At 42.6% G+C, this 26,340-nt stretch overlaps 1 protein-coding gene across 1 annotated transcript; it reads right to left on the minus strand.

Annotated features, from left to right (window-relative positions):
• Positions 1-1,219: 1,219 nt before the first annotated feature.
• Positions 1,220-20,699, minus strand: ch25hl3 (cholesterol 25-hydroxylase like 3). The gene is made up of 2 exons (XM_041787274.1): positions 19,969-20,699; positions 1,220-2,664 (listed from the first exon to the last, which is right to left on the minus strand). Exons 1-2 carry the CDS (start codon positions 20,418-20,420, stop codon positions 2,301-2,303), a joined length of 816 nt encoding a protein of 271 aa, XP_041643208.1. The 5' UTR covers positions 20,421-20,699; the 3' UTR covers positions 1,220-2,300.
• Between the last annotated feature and the right edge of the window lie 5,641 nt (positions 20,700-26,340).

Consider the following 26,340-nt stretch of genomic DNA (forward strand, 5'->3'; position numbering starts at 1 on the left):
AGGAGGAAGCACGACAAACACAGCCATGGTGACAGTAATGAAGGACCAGCTTGTTAATGTGTGGCAGCAGCATGAGTGTTCATACATGTCCTGTAAACATGTTGTATAAACATGTCCTGGGCTGGGTGGGTTAGAGGGTTGGGCAGAGTGGGTTTGGGTCATATTTCCATTAATCTTCTTTTAATCTGTTTGTAAAGCACTTTGTGCTGCAATGTCTGACTGATTAATTGATAAAACACATGACAATTGAACTGACAAGGAGAGAAGTTGCTACAGTGATGGATGTAGCAGGAGGCTAACAGCTAGCCACACTCAGCTGTTTTACTCTGAAGATTTTGAGTTTTGACAGTGGAGAATCTGGTTGTTGGTTAATAAGAGCCTGTGTCATAGCCAGCTTTTTTGGCGCTGGCAGCGCCTTCAACCACATTTTCAGAGTGCTTCTCACCTGTGTTTATTGTTGTTACATGACAACAACTGAATCCCAATTTCCTTTGTGGAATCTGTGACGTTTAAAGATAGCTCTCTGTGCTAAATGTTGCCGTATTTCAAGGAAATATCACACAGAGGACATGCAGACAATGCAAAGGAATCCTGTCCTGACACAGGTAGCAGCTGCAGACCTGAAAACTACCCTGGAAAAAAAGATGAAGAAAGACAAGAGAGTGAGATTGTTTTCTCTTCTGCTATTGTCAGAAGTCACACCTCTTCTTGATTTTGATTGGCAAGTGAGGGAGAGGTGAAATTGACAAAAGACACTGTTGTAGTTTAAATGTCTAATTTCACTTTAATCTCCAATTTCCACATACAGGGAACGCGCTGTGAAACACTGGTGATTTGTACTGCGGAGCACAGTGCTCCCTCTCTTGTCTATCGGAGCATTTCCACAGCCATCACTCCAGACCGGCAGTGGCGCGTGCCTGGACTGACACTTCGCTCCGCTTCGTTCGAGATACACTGCAGGTCTATTTTCAGCGCCAGCCGCTGCCAAACTGCATCAACACCCATCGATCAGAAAGCTCCAGAAGAGGAAGTCACATGCATAGAATATCTGGTTCTTTCAAAATACAACACAATGCATGGACTCCCAATCGTAAATCATCACTATATCAACATTACGTCTCATCCTGCAGCTAGAGCAAAGGGTCACAGAGAGGTCAGTGGGTCACAGAGCTACAATGGCGCCATTGATGAGGAAAAGTTAACTTTTGGGTTAAGAATTTTACATAAAACCACAGATCCTTTAAGCAAACATTAACCTTTTAACTTCTAAATGTACTCACCCAATGGCGAAAGCAATAATATCATGGACTTATACTGGAAAGGATGATAAATTAACCCCAAATGGTAAAATAGTCTGTTGTTGACATACTGTTCCTGCTTCCAGTGAGCGAGGTCGTTGCCTTTGGTCGGACCGAACCCGCGGCGTTTTGGTGCATGGCGCAGTCATCCTATGTTGAAACTGTGGGTAAGAAGTTGCAGAAAGCTCTGTGGACAAGTCAGAAGTAAACACATCTGGTGTGGGTCTGTAGTTTACACTGTTGCTCTGACTTTAAAAGACATGCTGAGTACTGACTGTTCTGCTTTCTTGTAAACTAATATTATAACTTGACAGAAGCTCTTTATTTTCTTTCAAAATAAAGCAGTTTTTTTTCCCCAAAAAGGAAGTATTTTAGCTTCAGACAGCACAAACCTGAATTTGGTTGCTTACATGGAGACACAGCTAAACTTAAGTAGTAAAAATGATGCGGCATTAAGGGAGGACCATTGGACTTAGGTGAGTCATTTTGTACATGCACTCCCAAAATTTCAAAAGTGTATATAACAGTATGTATCAGTGCGAAACACTTCTGTTTTTAACAGAATAAACACATCTTAGTTATCTCTCACCTTAACTGATGGTTTCAGACCACACTGGTACTTTTTCAAATAATAAATCTTAAGTAAAAATCATAAAAAACATCTCTTTGACTTCATCTGATTCCCAAATGAAAAAAAAACTGATCAGAGTTGCTTCACATAAAATTAAAACTGTGATTAATAGCAATTAACTTTCACAAATCAGTGACTGATCAAGATTTAACCATTTAACCATCTGATGGTCCTAAAAAGCATTTAGTTGTCACAAATCTGAAACTGTCCCGTTACTGTAGACCTCAGAGCGTTGCAGTAGTTGGTTTGCTCTAGATAGTATAACCACATCTGCCCATGTTTGAAAACAACCTAAATGAGTATAATGGCATAATGATATCTTTTCTGAAACAATTCAAACATAGCTGCACACAGTTCTATCACTCTGGACTCTAGTTCAGTGCTGATGACCTGTATGTGCCAAAGAGGTGGTCCCAGTGGGTGAAGTAGGGGGCGTAGTTCCCACTATGAAGAGTATGGTGTGATTGGTGGTAGGGGGCTCCTCCCAGACAGGGCAGCAGTCTGTGCAGAGACCATGGCAGGTCGTAGCCGCAGTGGTCCTCCACCGCCAGCCAGCTGTTGATGAGATGGAAGAAGGCTTCGCTCAGAGGGTGGCAGCCCAGCACCCAGGCGCTGCTCAGGGCCAGCAGCAGCAGAGACAGAAGCTCAGCAGAGCTGGTGTCCTGCGCTGCCAGGGCGAAAGGTATACGGTGCTGGTGGTGCAGCTGGTGGATGTTTCTGTACAGCCAAGGAACTCTGATGAGAAACAGACAACAATCTGTATCCGTTTATACTGTTCACGTCATGGAAAACCACCTTACATTTCTCTTAATGACCAGAGTGGGTCTAATGCAGTCTTAAAAGTTAAAACCAAAGTTAATTCTAACTCCTACTACCAATAGTACTGCAGTTCTACTGCTGTTATGAACAAAGGACAACTACAGTAATAAAGTTTGATAATACTGGAAGATAAATGCCAGGATTGGTGATGTCAGAAGTTTTTCTTTTCCCTCATGCGCTCCTGAAACCTTTCCTGGACAGATCTCCTGATCTCCCTGAGTTATTTATTCACTCACAACTTCAACATATTTAGTGAAGCTACATGTATGGGCCGGGAGATACAGAGCACAAATCCCAATTCAACATTTTTTAACTGATAAACAGTATTCAATATATCTTTAGATCTTTTTCTGCAGAGAAGAGCAAATGGTTGCCAAGATAGCAGGATCATAAAACTGTCTGATTCTATTAAAAATCAAACAACAATGGTGTTTGATACCAAAGAAACCAAAATGTAAGTATATCCAAGTTAAATCCAATGTTGGGCAGTGTTTCTATTTCAGTTATCAAAAATTGCAGACCATCCCTGAATAAATCCTCATTTTGAATTTAAAGATGGCGTTCCTTGGTACGGATATTCCTGCTCTTACTGAATCCATTACTCATGATATAAAATGGACTTGGTAAATGGATCTGAGCTTGTCTCACGTTTTTCTAGTCATCTGACTACTCAATGCACTTCATGATATACTTGCCAATATTGTGTCTGGATTACGGGATGGAGATGAGGGGAAAGGGCTGCGGAGGGAGGGATGGGGTAGGGTGGAGTGATGTATTTTTTCTTTTTTTTGAGTGTAAAGCACTTTGTGCTACATTGTTTTGTATGAAAAGTGCTATACAAATAAAGATTGAATTATCTAAATTGCACACATTTTTTGAACAAAGATTGTCAAAATGTTGTAAACTCTTCTATACCATCTGTTTCAAAATTATAGACTCTCGGATATTAAAATGATAGATGGTATCAAACGGTACAGAAACTTAATGATCTCCAGTCATATTTTTAACCAACAGAGAAAGAGGGTGCAGTGTCTAAATTGTACAAATCTGTTGGCAGCACCTTGAAAAGTGGGCAGAACTGGCTTGGAAAAAATGCTTCTGGATGTTATGCAATAGTGGTTGTTTAGGACAGAGGTTCTTAACAGGTCAGGTATCAGTACACATCTCTGCCTTGTTAAGAGAAATTGAAGCTTGGACCCTATAATGAAACAAAACATGAGAAGAAAGCTTCTGGTAGCAAAAGCTATAGACTTTTGCTACCAGAAGCACTGGTTTGGGAGTTATATTTTTGTTGCCATTGTATCAAACAAGATAGCAAATAATTTGTTTTCTAATCATTTTAAACGTAACAACAGAATAATAATTCTAATACAAATGTTTTAAATAATCAGAATAAAAACAATTACGTCTCAGTGGAAAGAGCAACAAGCAAGCAGGAATACAATAGCCGTGTCCCAAATTGTTTATTTCAGCAGTCCTCGGTCTTCTGTTGAACTGGAAGTAGTTTCTGACCCACCATCCTTAAAGGGATACTTTAACATTTTGGCAAATTTCATAATAATCCCTATAGTCTTAGTGATAGGTTCATCACCTTTAGTTGTCCATGCAAGCTATTTTTCGATTGGCGCTGCTGAGTTCGGAGCTTCGGTGCCAACTCCATGGAGACAGATGGTATTTTTGGCTTTCCCTTATCAAACTCATCAAATACACAATCCAACATCTCCAAAACACTCTTGTGGAAAAGTTGTGAGTTGCACATTCACCACGCTATGAAATAATTATGGAATGATACAAGACAGAGATGTTTAAAGTTAAATGCAAAGCCAGAACTACACTCCAGACATGGCAGCTGCACTGTGTCACTCCGCACAGTGGTTTACTTGGAAAGTAGTTCCGAGTATTTGCTTCATGTGTTGTAATGTTACATATATATGTTTTTATTTCATAGCGTGGTGAATGTGCAGGTCACAACTTGTCCACGAGAGCATTTTGGAGTTGTTGGATTTTGTATTTGATGAGTTTGATGAGGGAAAGCCAAAAATACCATCTGTCTCCATTGAGCTGGCACAGCCGCTCTGAACTCAGCAGCGCCGATCTAAAAATAGCTTGCACGGACGACTAAAGGTAACAAACCTTTTACAAAGACTATAGGAATTATGGCAATGGGCACATTTGCCAAAATGTTGAAGTATCCCTTTAAGAACCTTAGCTGATCTGAAGACCAAGGACTGAAAACTGAGATTTGAAGACAGATGAGCAGAGAAACATGAGAGCAGGCTTCCCAGAACTCTTTTTACTGAAAGACACGCCCCTTTATTTGATATCACTCTCTGATTGGACGCTGCTACACAGTGGATGTCTATGAAACTTCACAACACCATCAGAGCCAAATAAAAGAGAAGAAAGAGAGCTTATGAACAACAAACTAACACAACTAACTCTAAAAAAAATATAAACATCAGAATTTTTAAAAGAGCCAATAACTGATGGAGTGGGATTTAAAAAGAAATGAAATAAATATAAAAGAATGAATTACTAAGGAGTTTAAAATTTGATTTATTTTCTGATTCACCATCAAACATAAAACGTGTTTGAGCTCATAAAAACTGTAATCAGAAATAAGTATTTCAATTTGTAGTCAGTTATTTTCTGCTTATTAAAGCCTGTCTTTCATTAAGAAACAAGTTTTAAATCCATCTTGGGGTCAATAAAGTTTATTTTAGCGTGGTTGTTAATGAGCATCAGGTTTGATCGTTAGCCTTGGCATTGAATAATTAGGCTAATAAATAACTTTATGATAAAACATTTGCTGGCAGAGAGAGTCTGCGTGTTTTTAATGAACTGCAGGTTTCTCTTTATGTTCACATGTTTGTGATCCCACACTGAGACCAAACACTGTAAATGTGGATATTTGATGAGAATAAATACAGTACAAATGTAGGCAGACACAATCAGCTGTTTATGCCTCCTGACAGCTGATTGATGATCAGCCTGCACCGCCATCATAAACTGACGCTGCAGAGAGAAGGGCGTCTCATCGGTCTTTAGTCTTCAGACCTACGCTCAGATTCCTTTAGCCTCTTCATGAGTCTCTGGTGGGACGGACTAAGACTCAAGAAAAAGACTCAAGCCATAAAACAGATGAGGTGAGATGCAGCCTCTGAATTACTTTTATTACTTCACAGGAAAGGAAGTAAAGTCATACACTGGTGTCCTCATATCGATATCATCACCTCTGCTCACTTGCTTCCAAAGAATTTTCCTCAGTATCTCCTGCTTTGTTCAGATATAAGCTCACGCTGACTTCACATGGAAAGTTTGAAAGAATGTATGGAAGGTTGGGGGAAACAGCCACCTGTCTGCATTCACACATGCAGCGCACCAACACATTTTGGAAATGTTTTGTGCATGTGTGAAAACACCAACAGTGGTTTTGAAGCTATAATCTCTGGCTGGATACTGACAGTCTTTTCAAAATAAACATTTCAACGTGCTAGCACCAATGCTACTGATCCAACACACATGCATTGATATCGTCAATAAATCCCTACTGGGAGGGCCCGTTCTGTGGGCAGGCCTGGTTACCGTACTTGTCATAAAGTTGTAGTAATAACATGTAGTTGAACAAATAGTGCAGTGTGCCTGGCCTCATCATTTGAGAACCACTGAGTTATATTACACTTCATTTTTACCAAGTTTGTTCCACAAAATGCCACTAGGCTCAATCTTACACACTGCACCTTTAAACCAGAATTGGGGCCACAACGCCACATGGATGAAGGAGTGAGTTCTGCATTAAGGGTGTGAGCTTAAGTGATTAAAATGCAACTGATGGCAGAAAATAATCATGGTCCTTCACAATTAAAAAGGATAAACATAAACAAGATGCAGCAACAGTCTTCTGCATCTCCCAGTAGCAGTTCCCACTTCATGACACAGTGATGATATAACATCCCCCATTTCCAAGGCGATGATAACAAGTCACATCTACCACCATGTCTCTGTTACGACAGCCATCATGACAAGACACATCCTGTTACAATTACAAAAATGAGAAACTTCTGACTTTACTAACTCTCACCAGTATAAGAGGCAATAATACTCTACAGGCTACAGAGTACCTCTTGCATAAGAGCAGTCATTTTTTTTATTAATATTGACATCTCATTGCAAAACTTCTACATATTTTAGCTGTTAAACAAAGCATCAAATTACTGCACATCACATGTTCCTGTTTTAGAGGTCTATGCAACGAGGGAATCATAAATTAAACCTATTGTTGTGTTTTAATTGTTTTCCGTTCTATTGATGTAGGAGAGAAATAAGGATTGGTTTGGTTAGGACACTGGTAGGATATTTCACTGGATTCACTCAGGTGTGTCGGCCAGAACACCACTTAAAGCCAGAATATTCCAGAGTAGACAATAATGAGCGTTGAGATTAGATTATGGATGTTTACTTCCTTTCCATCACAGTAACATATACAATCTGCCAGCGATCATGCAGTACAACTTTGCTGTGGGTTTTCTGTGGCTTAGCTGTGGTTTAGCTGTTGTTTAGCTGTGGTTTCTATAAGGACAGAGCATAACACAGAACTATATGTAAGTATGCATCATCTTACGGCAACAGAAATAATATAGAGTAAATAAGGAAGCTATCTCAAGCTTTAAACATAAAGTCACATCATGTTAGCTGAGGAAACTATTAATAAACATGCCTGTGCTGCAATGTTGACTAATTAGCAGGGAGCTAACATCTAAACACAAACTTTACTACACTTTACAGAACTATGTTAGCGAACATAGAATGAACACAACATAGCTCTCATTATCACATTTATCACAGCACATCAGTACTCACTCCTCTCATTCACGCACAGCGAACCTCTGATAGAGTCAATCCACAGCACACTGACCGCATGGCACTCTGCACTACACTGCTTATTTTCCTGATATTATTTGCTGGTAGCCAGCAGGGGGAGCTCTTTCCTCAATAACCCTGCTATACCGAGGAAACTTAACAGCTATCTAACGATGAATGGAACAGCAGAACTAATAACTTTAAAGTAACTTTGGGGCCTTTTCTACAGCCGCCCCAAATGTATATAATACATTTGCTCATCACTAAAGGTCACAAAGTTCTATTGTTTGGCTGCAGGTGGAGGTGTAGCATTGTCCTCATCCTTTCCAGAAGGAAGCGCAGGTAGAACCACCAGTCTGGACACTGGCCGGGTGTAGATCCTCTCCTTCACTCTCACATCAGCTGACCTAATGTGTCCATCAGGGCTGGAATGAGTCTTCACCACCTTTCCAATTGGCCAGAGAGCCCTAGGGAGATGTGGGTCAGTGATCATTACCACACAGTCCTGTGTAATGTCAACTTGTGAAGCCTGCCACTTCTGCCGAACTTGTAGACTTGGGACATATAGCCGAATGAAACGGGCCCAGAAGTGGTCTGCCAAAACTTGGGAGTGTTTCCAACGGCGGCGACTCAAGAACTCACTCTCAGGGTAAACAACTTGAGGCAGTGAACCATCAGGCCGCCCCATCAGAAGAACATTTGGTGTCACTGGGTCAGGGTCACTAGCATCTGAAGACACATAACCTAAGGGCTTACTGTTGAGGATTCCTTCTACTTCAGTGAGCACGGTGGAAAGTACTTCTTCGGGAACAGGTTGAGCACCTACTGTGGCATAGAGTGCACTCTTTACAGAGCGTATCTCCCTCTCCCATACCCCGCCGAAGTGGGGAGCAGCGGGGGGGTTAAAATGGAAGGAGATCTTCTGTGGAGCAAGGAGCTGCTGTAAGTCAGGTGCCAACCTCTGGAAGGTCTCATTAAGCTCTCTCTCTCCCCCCTTGAAATTTGTCCCTTGATCAGAGAACAGCTCCGCTGGCGTCCCTCGTCGGGCGATGAATCTGCGGAGAGCCATCAGGAAGGCATCCGTATCAATAGCTGATAGGAGGTCCAGGTGCACTGCCCTGGTGGTAAGACACTTAAATAAGATCCCCCATCTCTTCTCCAAGCGTCTTCCCACTTTGACCTCAAACGGTCCGAAGCAGTCCATCCCCGTCGAATGAAAGGCAGGTTTAAACAAGCGCAGACGGGCCTCGGGCAAGTCAGCCATCTTTGGTACCTTGGGTTTAGCTTTCCAACGTTTACAGTCAGCACAGCTCATCTGGTAACGCCTGACAGCTTCCCGTCCTCTCAGGATCCAATAGGAGCGACGAAGCTCCGCGAACACACGCTCTGGGCCTGGGTGCTGAAGGCGGTTGTCGAAGTCCTGGATCAGGAGCCTAGTCACTGGATGGCCTGAGTCCAAGATAATGGGATGCAGAGCTGTCAGTTCTAGATCTCCAGCTCGTCGGAGTCGTCCGCCTACACGGATAAGACCTCCAGCCTCGTCCAGCTCTGGAGACAGGGTGAGGAGTCGGCTGCTCCTGGAGACTGGCTTACCTGCCTTTAGGAGGTTGTACTCTGGCTGAAAGGTATCCATCTGAGCTCTTTGAAGGATCAACCTCTCAGCTTGGCGATAGTCGTCTGCAGTAAGTTGATCATTAGGACCATTAGCCGCCCCATGCAACTCCTGTGCAGTTGCTCCTAGGAGCTTCCTCCATGAGTCATACTGGTTCAGATCTGAAGAAGGAGGATTCGATATGGTAGCAGTGACTCCACAGAAGATTGACTTTCGCAGCTCCGAGGCATCTTCTGCTTGATCAACAGCAGAGATTTGTGGCCATTGATCTGGACTGAGTAGGAGAAAGGGGGGTCCGTGACTCCATCGGTTTGGCTCTGCAAGCTCCTTCAAAGTCTTTCCACGTGTCACATCATCAGCAGGGTTCCTTGTGGAATCGACATATCTCCAGGTGTGCTTATCGGTCAACTCTTGTATCTCTGCCACGCGGGTGCCAACGAAGACCTTAAACCGACAGGACTCCGATTGCAGCCAGGTCAGCACCGTTGTGGAGTCAGACCACAGGACTATCTGGTCAATGTTGATGGTGAGCTCTTTCTCCAGCACCTGCGAGAGCTGTGCACCAGTAAGTGCAGCACATAACTCTAACCGAGGCATGGACTGAAGTCGCTTGGGGGAGACTCTGGAGCGAGCCAACAGGAATGATAGATGCACCTCACCGTGTCTGTCCATGGTCCGCAAATATGCCACGGAGCCATATGCCTCTTCAGAGGCATCACAGAAGATGTGCACCTCTCTGTGAAGACCAGAAACATCCACCTCCTTTGAAAGGAATGGGCGAGGCAGGGTGATTCGAGGGAGGACTTGTAGTTCTTCCTCCCAAGCCTTCCACTGCTGCAGGAGTTCTTGAGGAAGAAGTGGATCATCCCATCCTCTGTGTTTGTCCCACAGGTGCCTGACAAGTACCTTAGCTCGAGTGGTGTATGGTAGGATGAACCCCAAGGGGTCATATTGACTCGCCAGCACTTTATATATGTTGCATCGTGGGCTCACCATACTCAACATGGCGATGCTTGTAGCCAAGGATGTCATCATGAAAAAGCCAGCTTAACCCTAGAGTGGATTCTGGGGCATCGGTCTTGTCATGGGCCATCCACAGCTCAACACTGGCAGAGCGAGCTTCGTCAGGTAGGTGGCTTATAACATCTGGCTCATTGCTGGCCCACTGACGCAGCTCAAAGCCTGCAGAGGCAAGAAGGGCTCTGAGCCTGTCGACCAGATGCCTCGCTTCAGCAATGGTGGGGACACTCTGGAGACAATTATCCACATAGAAACATTTCTCTACCGAAATCCTCACATCTTCACCTGGCTGGGTGTTATTTGTGACATGGCGCTGCAGGGCAAATGTAGCAGCAGGGGCTACACGTTGTTCCAAACGGCAGCACCTGCCACTCATACACTGCAGGGGGCTCTCCTCTATCGGCATCTCGCCAAACAAACCTGAGCAAGGAGCGATCTTCTGGGAGGAGTCGAACTTGGTGAAACATACCTCTGATGTCTCCACTGACTGCGACAGCATGCTCTCTGAAGCGCAGCAAAACTCCAAGAAGCGTGGCTCCCAATGTTGGTCCAGGAAGCAGGTAATCGCTCAAGTTGTGCCCTTGATACTGATAGGAACAATTAAATACCAGTCTGTTCTTGCCGTTATGACTCACCAGATGATGTGGGATATACCACGCTTCACGACCTTCTTCAGCAGGTGCTTCAGGGCCACACTTGATCACAGAGCCAGCCTTGATCAGTTTCTCCATCTCCACTTTGTAGGCTACAGATTTGGTAGGGTCCTTGGCCAGACGCCTTTCCACACTGCGTAAAGTGGGCATTACTGCTTCTGGAGTAGCTTGAAGCACTGGCATGGTCTTACGGCGGAGCAGAGGGGTGGCGTAACGCTGTATGCCGTCGACTTCCACTCTGACGGTCTTAGCCTCGAGGATAGTGAGGGCCTCTGTGTCCTGCTTTGAACGAGTAACTAGCTTCTCGCTTCTAAATGGAACTGTATCGACCAACCACAGCTTCTCAACATGCTTCATGAGCTCACTTACTTGGGGTGCTACTGTAGTCAGTAGACACTGTGGTGGATGGGAGAGGTGGCAGACTACACTTGCTGGTCCCTGTAGTGTCCAGCCCAGTCTGGTGTGAATGGCTGCAGGTCCTCCTGGAGGACCCAACCTGACTGGTTCAATAGGGGTGACCAAGTGGGGTGGTCACTCCCAATGAGCAGCATGGGCCTGATGTTGGTGAAGGTGCGTATAGGAGACCGACCAGATGCTTATAATTCTTCCTAAGTTGCTCCATGGGGTAGGTATGGCTCGCTAGCCCAATACGTGCAGTGGTGAATGCACCTGTGATGCAGAACTTGGTCTTTGGCTTGAAGGGTGAGGAGATTGAGAATGACACCGACGCTCCACGAAGGGTCTGTACATCCTGTCTGATGGTTCGCAGGGGTAGATCCTCTTGGATGCCTTGCACACCTAACTGCTCTGCAGCGCCTGGCAACAACATTGTTCTTTCTGAACCATCGTCCAATATGGCGTAGGTGTTGATGGTTCTGTTACCGTGGTGAATGCGGATTTTAACCACCTTTAGAAGGACCCGACTGCCTTCTGTGGGCCTATCAAGGTACAGTACCTCTGTCGTGGCTCCTGCTCCACGGCTCCCCAGTGTTGGTGTTGATGATGACTCCTTAGGTGGCCTCACATTGACATCATGCAGCACCTGGAGGTGTTTCCCTTGACAGAGGTTACATGGCCTTTTCAGGTTACACTGGGCTGCCTGGTGACCCCTTGCACAACGCCAGCACCTCTTGTTAGCCTTTATCCATTCTGTCAGCTGATCCTTTGTGAGCATGGATACTGCAGTACACTGACTGAGGTGGTGTTCCTCATTGTTACAATATGCACAATATGGCTTGCTCTTATTTCCTCTGTAGTGGGAACGTGGCTCGAGAACCTCAGGTTTCTTGTCTGCATCCTTTGAGCCATGAAGGACTGTGGTTTGGCGCTTTGATTGTCGTCCCTCAGGTCGGAAACCCTGTTTCTCTCTGGCCCTCTTACAGCTAACTGCCCCTCTGAGTCCTGGCACCATGACTCATATTTTAGCCACTCTGAAAGGTCAGTTAAGGTGTGGGTTCGCACACCCTGAGACAACAGGCAGCGGCGGAATTCTGCTCTCTGCTCTGGTGGGAGCTTACTCAATAGACGGGCGACATGTGAGCCACATTGTAGCTCTACTTCTCCATCAGAGCCTAGCGTCCTAAGGACTCCCACAAGGGACTGTATCTGAAGTGCAAACCTTTCAAATGCAGCAACATCTCCTCTTCTGACATCCGGTGCATCCATCACAGCTGCAATCCGCTTAAGTGCTATCTGATGCGGTTGGCCAAATTTGTCACTGAGGGCAGCCATGGTGTCTGAGAAGGGTGTTGGTGAATTAAGGTATGCATCTGCTATCAATCTGGCCTCTTCTAATTGTAGGTGATCAACCAACACTTGGTATTTAAACAGCTCGGATGCTTCCTGAGGTAAGAGGTTCTCTAAAGAGATCTTGAGCCGTGCAAACTCACTTGGGTCCCGGCTGGAGAAGTTGCGGATGGTGGGGCGTGGACCATGGTAACTTAGCTCTGAGGTGATAGGGTGAGTGCTCTGAAGAAACCTCTGAGCTGGAGGCTGTGTCCATGCCATACCAGGTTGCTGCTGGGGGGCTACTGATTGATAGCCAGGCTCATTCTTGTGGCCACCATAAGCTGCAGTACGCTTTGGCTCAGTAGGAGGGAAGCTGTGTGATGGTGGCCGAGGCTGGACAGGCCTAAACCAGGCAGGTGAGGGGCGGCCAGTCTCAGCCTGTGGCTTTGCAGAAGGGAGGGCATCATGTGTGAAGTGTTGAACTCTTGGCTGGCTGACTCGTGGTTTAACAGTTGAAGGTAGCCCTATCTCTTCCCTTGGATGTGGAAACTCATCCCTTCTCTGATTAGGATGGTGTAATATTGGTGGGTCCCCAGGCTGCCATTCCTCCTCTACTGGGTCTGGCCATGGAGGTGGGGCAGGCCAGTCATCCATTTCCTCACTATCAGGTTCACTTTCAACTAGGGGTGAGGGCTGCGTCACTCCTTGCTCTAATTTGGGGATATTCGGTGAATATGGACTCTGTAGGTTCCGGACAGCATCCACAAGTTGCCTCATATCTTCTCTCAGGGCTCTAAGCTCAACCATGCCCGATGACATGCGCTGCTGAGTCTGTTGTAGGAGCTGCCTCTCATAACGAATGTCCTCCAGCTCTGATCTGTTATCCTCATGTGGAGGTCGGTGGTGCAATGCTGCAGGCTGGGTGGTGGAATGGTCCTTTAACTGCTGCCTTAACTCCCTCTCTGATGGCCACTGGTGGGCTAGCTGATTTCCACAACTGTGCTCCTGGCTCATAGTACTGTAGTCAAGGAGCATCTCTTGGGGGTCAGCATCCCATCTCAGCAGGGGACTATGCGTGGGAGATGGTAGTGAGGTGAGGGAGGTCATCCTGGCCTTACCCTCCTGGTCAGCAGCACTCCTATGTCTCTGGATGATGTGGTCTTGATAATCCACCTCATAATCTGCATAACGTGCAGGGGGACGAATGTTTCGTCTGGGACGTGCACCAAGGGTCTCATACTCTGAAAATGGTTCCATCTCTGACGTAAACCCAGTGTATCCGGCTCGAAGGACCATTTAATGTAGGAGAGAAATAAGGATTGGTTTGGTTAGGACACTGGTAGGATATTTCACTGGATTCACTCAGGTGTGTCGGCCAGAACACCACTTAAAGCCAGAATATTCCAGAGTAGACAATAATGAGCGTTGAGATTAGATTATGGATGTTTACTTCCTTTCCATCACAGTAACATATACAATCTGCCAGCGATCATGCAGTACAACTTTGCTGTGGGTTTTCTGTGGCTTAGCTGTGGTTTAGCTGTTGTTTAGCTGTGGTTTCTATAAGGACAGAGCATAACACAGAACTATATGTAAGTATGCATCATCTTACGGCAACAGAAATAATATAGAGTAAATAAGGAAGCTATCTCAAGCTTTAAACATAAAGTCACATCATGTTAGCTGAGGAAACTATTAATAAACATGCCTGTGCTGCAATGTTGACTAATTAGCAGGGAGCTAACATCTAAACACAAACTTTACTACACTTTACAGAACTATGTTAGCGAACATAGAATGAACACAACATAGCTCTCATTATCACATTTATCACAGCACATCAGTACTCACTCCTCTCATTCACGCACAGCGAACCTCTGATAGAGTCAATCCACAGCACACTGACCGCATGGCACTCTGCACTACACTGCTTATTTTCCTGATATTATTTGCTGGTAGCCAGCAGGGGGAGCTCTTTCCTCAATAACCCTGCTATACCGAGGAAACTTAACAGCTATCTAACGATGAATGGAACAGCAGAACTAATAACTTTAAAGTAACTTTGGGGCCTTTTCTACAATTGACATGAATTAAAACTTTTCTCAGCCAGGTGGAAAACATTAGACCACACAGCTCATCACATCAGCTCATCTGTTCCTCATGAGCTGCACGTTTGTGGTAAACAACAATGGTATGAGAAAATAGTCCAGACCACAGGCTGATGAAACATCTAATTATTTTCCCAATGATTTGTTACAAGTTATGATTTATCAAAGTGTTCATGAGCCTGAGTTAATTATTAACAACTTTAACCGTCAGTGTAAAATTTGTTAATAATGTCAAATAATCAGCATGAAAATGTGCCATACTACTCTTCCCCAACACTAAAATACACTTTATGGACACTTTAACTGACCTGTTAATTATTGAATTCAGGTGTTTCAATCAGACCCATTTCCACAGGTGTGTAAAGAGGAGCACCTAGTCATGCAGTCTCTATTTGCAAACATTTGTGATAAAAAAATGCTCAGTGACTTCAAGCGCCGTACTGTGATGGATGTCACCTTTCCAATAAGACAGTTTAATGAAATGTTATCCCCCCTTCTGGAAATCCCACAGTCAACTGTAAGTGATATTGTAAGAAAGTGGAAGCGTTTAGGAACAACAGAAGGTCAGCCACAAAGCAGAAGAGTTGCAACATTCCACTGTTATTAATGTAAGCATGAAAACTGGGGGTTGAGAACTTCATGGAGTGGGTTTCCAGCAGAGCAGCTCACAACACCAAGTGCAATGCCAAGCATCAGATAGAATGTCGTGAAGAACACGGACACTGGAGTGATGAATCAGCTTTCTCTATTTGGCAGTCAGATGGGCAAGTCTGGGTTTGGCGGATGCCAGGAGAATGTTACCTGTCCAGCTGCATTGTGCCAACTTTGAAGTTTGAAGGAGGAGATTTAGGGGCTGTTCATCACGGTTTGGGCTAGGCCCTTTATCTCCAGTGAAGGCCAATCCTAATGCTTCAGCATACCGAGACATTTTAGACAATGCTGTTTCCAACTTTGTGGCAACAGTTTTAAAGGTCGAGTATGTAACATTCAATGAGAACCGTGTAGAACCAACTTTACTCCCCCTCCCTTCCTGTTCTTCTCCGTGTTTGGGCTCCGTAGCTCCGCCCCTCTTCTCACATACCTCCTCACAAACGTGCACGTCCGCTGAATCGAATACTGACAGTGGCAAAGCTCTCGTGGAGTGATTTTGCTCCACTTTTCCACTGAAATCAATGGCCGAATCACAGGTTAGAAAACACTTCATCTCAGCATGAACAAATTCTACATAGGACTGTACTCTGCTGGTAACTCCGCCATCAACTTCTCACTGAGCTGAGGCGGAAATGCACCTACTACAGCGCCCAATAGGAACACTCCCTCCGTCCTGAGCCGTGATTGGTTGCGAGTACTAGCCTCCTCACTGGCTGGAGCATCGTCCCTTGCTGGTTTTCCTCAAGTGAGAGTGCAGTGTGAGGAGGCGTTGCAGAAGTGTGTTATTCTTTAAGATGGCTTCAATAACAAGACCCTGATGGGTTGGGTCGTTTTTGTGGGCATACGACACTAAAAATAGTTTGCTTACTGCAGCTTTTAGGAAGGCCCTTTTTCTATTACAGCATGACTGTGCCAGAGTGCACAAAGCAAGGACTATAAAGACATGGTTTGATGAGTTCAGTGTGGAGGAACTTGACTGGCCCTCACAGATCCCTGACTTCAACCACATCAAGCACCTTTGGGATTCACTGGAACAGAGATGACATGACCTCAAAAATGCTCTACAGAATGAATGGGAACAAATTCCCACATGAACACTCCAAAATCTTGTGGAAAGCCTTCCAAAAGGGGGGTCAACTCCATAATAAAGTACATGTATTTGAATACAATGCCATTACAGTCCCTGTTGGTGTAATGGTCAGGTGGCCAAATACTTTTGTCCATATAGTATCTCAAATAATACCTCAAAAAATTCAGCTAATGGAGCAGATGTATGTATCCTGCTGGATGGTGTAAAATATTTAATTGTAATGCTCAAAATCTGAAAGATAAGTAACCATCATAGAAAGTTTGTACATTTGGTGAAGTATTGAACATTATTTTGCACTTTAAAGCTCCAGTACCAGAATAAATGCACTGGTGTTCTTTCAACAACTAAACTTAAAATGAACTTGAGTGATAGGGAAAATTAAATTAATATTTCATGAAATGATATGAAGCGCCATCAGCTCACATTTCATCTAAGCACATGCACTCTTCATTATGTTTCTATTTCTGAGTAGAGTAAGTGGTCTTTCAAACTTCTTTCAGGGTAATATGAGTCCATGGGTTATAAATAATAGAAGAGATCTCAACTTAGAACATCATAAGTACATCACCCATGGCTAAGTCAAGGTGAATCAAATCAGTGGTGTGAATGGCTCAAATAACATGGGGGTAAATGGGGTGAGATGAGCCTCCTTGTTTCCAGGCAACTCTGCTCATTTCTTGTCATGTGACCACACATTTAGGCTGCATCCTCCATTTCTATCATGGTACAAAAATCTCTTTTTTTGGTCATCAAACCATTCACTTTTTTTGGTTGTCAGAATACATTTTCAGCTATGGCTGTTTCATTCAAGCAAAGGTATCTAGGTCTAAAGTTGTGTTTGATGTGAAGAATGTGCTGAAGAAGCTTCCTAAACCTCAAAAGTTAGAGAAATTGTAACAAAGGGGTAGCTGAACTGCTGAGTAGTTGTTTTCACTGAACATTGGTCTAAAAGGTCAAACTGTTTTCTTGCTCTCACAAGTTCAAAACTTTGAAACAGTTTAACAAAAGTAATATTATACTACTTGAGATGGTTTGAAGATTTTTAAGACACCAAAAATGACCCTCTCTGTTACCATCTAATGCATTATTCAGAGAGTAAAATGGACCCGTGCTGCATAGATTTAATAGGTTTTCAAGAGATGAAATGACTAGAATTGAGCCTGCAACTCTTGCTGATGAGTGCTGTTCCTCTAAATGTACAAACCACTTCCTGCTGAAGTACTCAGGCTTGGTTGTGTTCACGTCTTTTACACAACATGCCGACGTACACATGAATCATGCCTGAGACCTCCTCTTCAAGCAGACTTAGGAATGGAACCAAACTGGCATCCAGTGTAGGCTACTCAGTTCCGGCCTGGGTCCCTAATGTTAACCTGACACACTGCTTCATTTATCCTTTATATGGATATATTTCACATTCATCTGGGAAACTTCCCATACAAAGTGTTTGGGATGAGCAGAACTTCTCCTAAAATTCCCAGTGGGTGACTGGACAAACATTCTGTCTGTCAAATTCATCGTGGGCCAATCAGAGTAACAAGACAAAATGAGGTTGTACACACGCACAGCTCTTCTGCCATGGTGTATGAACAGTGAAACAGGATGTGGATAAAACTGGTCAACTGGGAAGAGCAAAATTGTCTTCTCTGAAAAGCAGCTCTTGGCTCTATGCTCTGGTTTTAATAAGGAAATGTGGAAAAATCTGATAAAAATGCTGCTTTTCCAGCTAATCACTTCACTAGCAATGTTTATACAGACCACTTGTAATCAGAATAAATGCCTGATCTGAATAAAAATGCTTAAAACAAACACTTCATTTGGAATAAAATCCTCTGATTTGGCTCATTCGGAAAAGAAATTTCATTCTGAGCAAAAGGGGTGGTTTATACCGATAGTTGTTCGGACCAGCGTCCAAAAAAAACACTCAATCTGATCATCTCTCCCTGTTTGGGGGTGATTTTTGTCTCACTGTGCATGTCTGTCCCACAGATGGAGCAGAAAGAAAGATGGGGGGAACAAAACAAAACTGGTCTGTTGCCATAATGACATTTTTTTTCTTTAAACTTTAAAAGAGGTCAGACATGTTGATCAAATAGTATAAGGTACAGGCAAGAACAATCCAGGAGTTAAAGCCAGTTTATTTAAAACAAGGTAAAGAAGAATTTCTTCTTCTACAGCAAATTTCTGGTGGATTTGACTGGTGGGACGATGTTGAGCATGTCAGAACAGTTGTATTCAGATCAAATATGATACATGAACATGCATATCTCAATCAGATCATATCTTTTAGCGTCCATGTGAACAGAGAAAATTAAATCTCCAATTAGAATAGATTCAATCAGATTGTAAAAAAATGCTAATGGAACCGCGGCTAGTGGTAGCAGCCATTGTATACACCGTCTTACAGTACAATTTAACACCACCCGAAACAATCACAAACCCATGCAGAAGAGCTTTCATCATGAAAATATTTTGGTGTGGCTCTTTAGTTTTGATAAAGAAATGCAGTCCAATTGTGATAAAACTGCTGCTATAACATGACTTCATCTCAGCTTATTGCTATAGCAGTGTCAGTCATTAGTAACAGCTTCCAGTACAGTTTAACTGTGCCTATAGCTACTGCCTCATTTACTCAAATGACAGTGCATATCAAAGCTTTGCAAGATGGATTTGTCTGATGACAGACATGGAATGTGGCAAATCCATCTGATTTGCAGGGTTACTCTAATGTTTAGCCGTCCCAAAATAGTGCTGTACAATTACTCTAATTGCAATCTCAATTGCGACTGCGACACTAGATTGTGCATTGTTATGTAATCACATAAAAGGATGCAATTAATTTTGTATCAAGTATTATTTGAAAGGTTTGCAAAAATGCCTGCAGAAAGGCCTTACAATAATGCCAATGCATTGGCACTTTTTAAATATTGTTAGTTTCCAACAGAGCAAAACATTTTTGGAAAATCTGAAGTTATTTTCAAAGCATTACTGTAAAAACTTCAGGTTTTGTGTTTTTTAGCACTACTGTTAAAATTATTGTTCACATATTAAGAGAAAAAAGATGATTAATTAAATCTCAACCTTTACATGGTAGGTTTTACATAGTATCAGGTAGCTTTAAAATACACAACATTTTTTAGATGAAGGTAAATATATTTTTCTCAAATGAGATTTTTAAATTGATTTAGTGTTTTTCCCCAATTTAGCTTTAAATGGTACTTTAAAACCTGAAAACCAGGATGGTCCATTTACCCCCAGGTTTATTGTACCCTGGCTTGGATCAAACTACCCCAGCAGTAACACTATGTTTATCTGAGATCATGTTTTATAGATGTATTCTCATGTTTTTTAGCCTTGACATCAGATTCAAGACTGGTTATATTTATTGGACCTCTGTCTCATTTTACCTTGAATGGAGAGCCACATGAGTAATACAGGATCATCTTACTCCACTTTCCCTTTCATACATTTGACATGTGATAGGTGCACGCTGCTCACCTGTGCATGGAGAGATGCCAGAAGAAGAAAAGCGTGTCAAACAGCAGAAAACATGCAAGGACCTCCACAAAGAGCTGCCAGCAGGATGGAGCCAGCTCCGGCACGGTGGGGCTCCTGAGGGTCTGAAACACAGCTGTGGCAGGGAGGATGACAGTCAGGTATCTGTACAGGACCCTCCAAAAACAGTCCACCCACTGACGGAGAGATGGAGGAGGACCCGAGCCTGCAGCGATCCTCCACGAGCAGACCAGCTCACTGATGCTGCCCAGCATGTCCAAAGCAAGGAAAGGTGTGCAGAGGATTACATGGATGAAGAAGGCGCAGGATGCAGGCATGTAGAAGTAGAGGTAAGGAGAGAGCAGGATCCCTTCCTGGGCTGCTCTCACATACTCCCATGTCTCCTGCAGAAAAGGCTCCCATGCCTCTCCGTGACCTGTGGAGGGTTCATTCATCCCCGCTGTCGCTTCTTCTTAGCAACCTCTTACATCACCAGTTCCTCAAAAACAACCACACAGATGCAGCAGTTTCCCCCTTTTATGCTTTAATCCGTATTAGAAAACTCCAGAGAGATTTATGTGGGAGGAAACCTTCCAGAAACTGAAAGAAAAGACAGCTTTGGCATTTCCTCGGTTGCTGCCTCACGTCTTCCAGGAGTCGAGTCAGACTGCTGAAGAATGTTTCCCTCAGTCCTAGGGGAGGAGGAGGGGCAGTCATCCACAGAAGGTTACAACACTTTCTGAAGTGTCTATGTCTCCTGTTTCATCTGTGTTGAAGGGTTTTGTTACTGCATAGGTGAAGCAGTCTGGCTCTGTGACGCTCTTTGACTACAAACATGATGTTGTGGAAACACAGGGGATTCCTGAAGAAAGCTGACACATTAGGAGACCATTTCCTCTTTTTATCTATTACTCACCTCTGATTAGATCATATGTCTCAGTGCATGTGCCTACTTAGATTTAGATCAGATTTCCCTCAGTTATTTCAGAGAAAAGAAGGCAAGACAGAACAGGACCAGAACCAATGAGGAATGGCTTCAGGAGAAAACCAACATGTAAATGCTTGGGCATCTTGTTGCTTTTTCCGATCAACATATCGATAAAATGAAAGAAGCACTGCAAATATATGCTGCTTCTCATTTAAGTACTGGTGCAGAAAAGTCAATCAAAACTATGATCTACAGTCACTGAAGGCTGAAGAACCAAACAGACGGAGTGTGCACCAAGCCCCCCACTCACACTGAGTTTAATGGCTCGACATATTTGAATAAATTGTGCTTGCGTGTGGGCTGGAATGTCATGGAAGGCAGATCCAGCAAAATTAATCCCCTCTCCCTTACAGAAGGATCAGTGATGGTGTGAAAACTCTGAAAACAGGACTTCATAATGGTTTAAAACCAGACGTGGCTAACTGGCTGCCCAGAGGCCACCAAAGACTTCATGAATTTTAAACAAAAAACAAGAAAAGCCAACAAAGTGGAATTCCAAGGAAGAACTGGGTTGTGATAACATGACCTGACTCACCAGATACCTAACTACTTATTGGAAGTGTTTGGGAAGGGAAACAAAAACTTCAGAGGGTTAGTTTCAAACAATATTCTGTCATTCTTTACGGGCCAATCAGAGTGACAAAGCAAAGTCGCAAAAGGCATGCACAGCTCCAGAGTGAACTCGCCAAAGTAGCCGCTATGGTTCCTAACTATTAAGGAAGCCAGCTGGTTGAACATAAGCATGCTAAAGCCAGTCAGGAAAGGAGTGGAAACATCTTTTCCACAAATCAAAGTTATTTTTCACTCTTCCTTTCGATGAAGAAATGTGTCCCATTTCTGATAAAACTGCCACTGCAGCTGCATCCCAGCTAAATGCTCCAACAGCAGCCATTGTATATACCTGCTTACTGTACAACTAAACTGCACCCGTCCCTATAATTTATGCAGAAGGAGGACGTGAGAAGAGCAAAAACATCTCTTTGGTGTTCAGAGTTTGCTTTTGTAGTGTCTGATAGTCTGATAAAACTGCCAAGCAATTTACTGGCAGCAGCCATTACTACCAGCTTGCTGTACACTGTAAAACTTAACAATTTGAAAAAGACAACATAAACATTTTAAAGTTGTGGAAATACATTTTTGAGTAATCAGTACTTGTACATTAGGTTGGGTTAAACTTGACTTCTATAATTCAAACTGCACTGTGGAAACTTTCCTGCACTTAAAAACTCAGTTTATATACACTTTTTGCCATCCAAGGGCTAGTAACCCTCACTGCAATGTGCAGTACAGGGCAATCCCCACCCAATGACAGAGGGCACTACCCACTCAGTGCTTTATGACCCTTTAAATGCTATTTGACCCCTCCTATCAAATCTTGCCCAATCAAGCTCTTGTTCAACTTAATTGTGTCATGTCTGCTTTGCTAAAGGAGGTAGCAACAGTAAGAATTCCAAATCTCATCATACATTGATTAAATAAGTGACTGCATGTATATTAATCTATCATTAGGGTTAGGGTCATGGGTTAGGTGGATCAACAAAATGGGCCTAAAGTAACATTATAGGGCAAGATTTATTTGGATAGGTCAAATCGCTTTGGGTGGGCAATGACCAGTGTTGGGTATTGCCCACATTGAGCTTCACATTGGTAACTGCCCCTATTGCACACTGCAGAGAGGAGCTTCTCCCCAAGGTTAGCCAACTTAGGTGATTACAATTGACCCTAAGTGAAAGATGCACATTGAATCAGGAAATGCTCTTCCATGATGTTCAGTAGACCATCCACAGTGTATTATAGTTGCCCTCAGACTTCTCTCTCTAAGTCAGTGACTTCACTTGAGATGCAAAGTGTCTGATGCCAAAGGCATTCTGGGAAAACTCTGCCGATAAAAGTATGGTTGTCAAATAATTTGAGTTTATTTACATAAAACACTCAGAATGACTGGGTGCTGTTTACTTAGAACTAAATCTGTGTTCAATCAACGTAGACAGATGTAGCTATTTTGGATTTTTAAGTTAACAACACATTTTTTAACAAGCTTCAACTGATTGGTCTTACATTTTACAACTTTACCCCACATGTAGCTACAGCCTTGTCCTCCTCAAATGATGCTGATTGGTCAGGTCTTTTTCACACCTGGCACAGATGTTTCAGATTGGAGCTTTTCAAGATGGATCTGCCTGATGACAGACATGGAATCTGGCCAATCCAAGGTTCGCAAGGTTAGTGAAAACAAAACCACGGGATAAAGTCTAAAATAATCAGGTTCAGGGCTGTCAAAAACATTTTTTAAAGATTATTCTCTGGGCTTTTTACCTTTATTTGATCAGCTGAAGAGAGATAACAAATATGGAATAGAGAAAGTGGGGCAAGACATGCACCAAACATGCCCTAGGACCTGGGATCGATCCTGTGACCAGTGCATTGAGGACTGACTGGGTGCCCACGAATACATTTTTAAAATCAAATTTAATCTCATTATATCTATAGTTAATTGCAATAAATCACTCATTTTCTCACTTTAAATTGATTTTTTTCCGTTTTTGCATTTGTACTGTTTTAAACTCAGGGTATTTGGGTACAGGCCTGCTTTTATTTTGAAAGAAATTAAGTAACACTGTGTAGAAGATTGTGACATGAACTTAACTTTGTAAAAAGGAACTTGTTATGGATGGACAAGGAAATAAGGAAATGAGAACTGAAATGAGAAATTGAGCAGTGGTGGACTTATTTTGCATCACTGTGGCTGCAGGGAGACGCTGCAGTGGCTGAACAAAAGTGTGCTGAAAGAGACAATCACATGCAATTAATGCCGATAGGAAAATTACTGTACTAAATGTGGACCTTCATTACATTGTGATTAATACATTAATGCTGGCAGCACTCATAGAGCATGCAATGTTGATTATTGGTGTTTTTTCTTGGCAAGAAATTAAACGATATCCTTAAATCTCCAATAGACACAGGTGGCATCAAGGAGAACACTCAGAAAACATGACATGTTTAGTGCTGAGGGGGAAAACAAATCATAACCCCAATGATGAAGAACTGTTGAGCAGCATTCTACACTACCAATACACTTAGAAAATCAATTTTGAAGTTTTGTAATGTACTTCAGTGATGCACAGGATCTATCAGTGAACACTGTGGCTAATGTGTTTTCCTCCTTCAGTCTGCTGTTCTCAGGAGCATTAGCCCGCCCAACACTGCTTTCAGGTCAGGTTTTATCACTGTGTTGGGAAACATGAGTTGAAGACGCTTGGATGAACTATATCTCACCACATATTTTCCTTTTTTTTAGTAATACACTGATTACTTGACTGAGAACTACACACAGCCATAAAATTGTGCAATTTAGGTGTTAAATTAGTTAACGTTACTCGATGAAATGCAAAAAGCATTGGTTCTTAATCTGATGCCTGGACCTCTCTAGGAGGGTGGCCAAAGACTGAAGGGCTGAGGCACAAGGCTTTGTCTGCTCTGAACAAATTTGCAAAGGTTTCATTATAGGGTGTTGTGTGTTAAACATTGAGAAAAAAATGAATTTAATCCATTACAGAATAAAGCGGTAACATAACAAATGTAGAAAAGTGAATTGCTGTGAATGCTCCCTGCATGCACTGTATATTTTTTTAATCTGAGCATTCAGACAAAAGGGGCCGGTGAAAATGTAACATCACTTTGATACAACGGCCTCATAATGACTGCAGAATGTGGTTCGCCATTTTCATCAGAGAGCAATAGCGACAGTAAGTAGACGACGATTTTAGAATGAGCATGTTTCTGAATGAGATTTTATTGGATTTTAAAGTGAAATAAATGTCAGTTCAAAATGTTTGACATTCAATATTTATTTATATTTTATGTAATCAGTGACAAAATTTATTTAAGGCTGTTAAAATGAGTCATCTATTTTTTGCAACTACAATTTTGTTTAATGTCATAAAGTAGAATGGAAATGTAACATAGGAGAGCAACCCCTGGATTCTTTTTGGCCTAGGAGGAGTTAGGGATGTCATGTTAATTTTTCCATCAGCCATGTTTCTAAAGACCACGGAAAAAAGGATGCAAGGTGTTCTGATAATGACAGCGTGTTAGTGTGTTTGCTGACAGGTTCAGTGTTTCACTTTTTACCCGTTTCTTAATTCATATAAAATATTCATGGCATGTAAGGTGATGTTGAAATATAGTCATTAATCTTAAGCTAAAAAATAAACATATTTTTGAGCTTGTGAAAAGTTGCCATCATGTGATTGTAATAAGGTAATGAGGAGATAAATGTGGTGAGAACTTCAAATTTGTTACGATAGAATAAAGCAGGCATTAGGATATGAAGCAGTTAAAAGTATACAGTCCCGTCAACCTCAGCATGTAGAGGCAACTCAGAGCTGATTAATGGCTACTATCAATTTACCTGACATGCCAGATGGATGTGTTTCACACATCCATCTGGGAAAGCTTCAATAGGAAATGTTTGAGAAAAGGCAGAGGATTTGAAAAAAAAAAAACTCAGAGTGTAATTGGATGAACGTTCAGTCACGTTCACGGGCCAGTCAGAACAACAAAACACGTCACGTAGCCGTGATGGGGTGCACGTGCAGAGCTTACGATAAATAACGTGAACCCTGGCGACTACAGACATGTCAGTACACGACTTTTGTCGTTCTTGAAAAGAAAACAACTCACTGCTGTTCTTTGTTCTTCTTTTAATAAGGAATGTCATCAAGTTCTGATAAAACTGCCGCTTTAGCATCATCCACGCTAATCTCTTCTGCCATAATTGCACCGGCCTCTTGTTGCTGCTTGTTTAGCTTGTTTAGCTCGACGCTGATTAGTCCTGTCACTTTCTAACCGGGCCCAAATGGTTCAGATGGGAGCTTTGCAAATGGATCAGACAGTGAAAAACATGGAGTTGGGCGTATCCATCTGCTTTGCACGGTTAAATATCAATAGTGTGAACAAAAATTAGATAAAGTAACTAACAGACTTTTGGTGTTTTGATTCATGGTCAGTATTGAAGTTTAATAATATGTATTGTATTTAATGTATTTTGTTGTAAATGTTTAAGAAGACATGTTGAAAATGTGGAAAACTGAATTAAATGTGTTTTTTCTTTTCCTTCTTGAGAACAAAAGAATGGCTTCACAGTCCTGTTTCCCCACCAGCCCTGATCCAGGAGTTTTTATGATGTAGTCAAGAAATATACACACTACTCTAAATTTTCATGGTTTCATTTCACCTTTAAATTTCAATAAATGTATTAATGATTTCATGGTTATTCAGTGGGACCTGAGATGTGTGATTAAATCATTTAACCATGTGAACATACATAGACATAAATACTAAACAAAGACAATAACTGTGATTCAACCAAATCTATTAATATA

This window comes from Cheilinus undulatus, linkage group 5 (assembly GCF_018320785.1).
Source record: "Cheilinus undulatus linkage group 5, ASM1832078v1, whole genome shotgun sequence".
Lineage (NCBI taxonomy): Eukaryota > Metazoa > Chordata > Actinopteri > Labriformes > Labridae > Cheilinus > Cheilinus undulatus.

Coding starts and splice junctions, on each gene's coding strand:
- ch25hl3 (XM_041787274.1), bottom strand. CDS start 20,420: ATGAATGAACCCTCCACAGGTCACGGAGAGGCATGGGAGCCTTTTCTG. Junction 2,665..19,968: donor TGGCATCTCTCCATGCACAG/GTGAGCAGCGTG, acceptor GTTTCTCATCAG/AGTTCCTTGGCTGTACAGAA.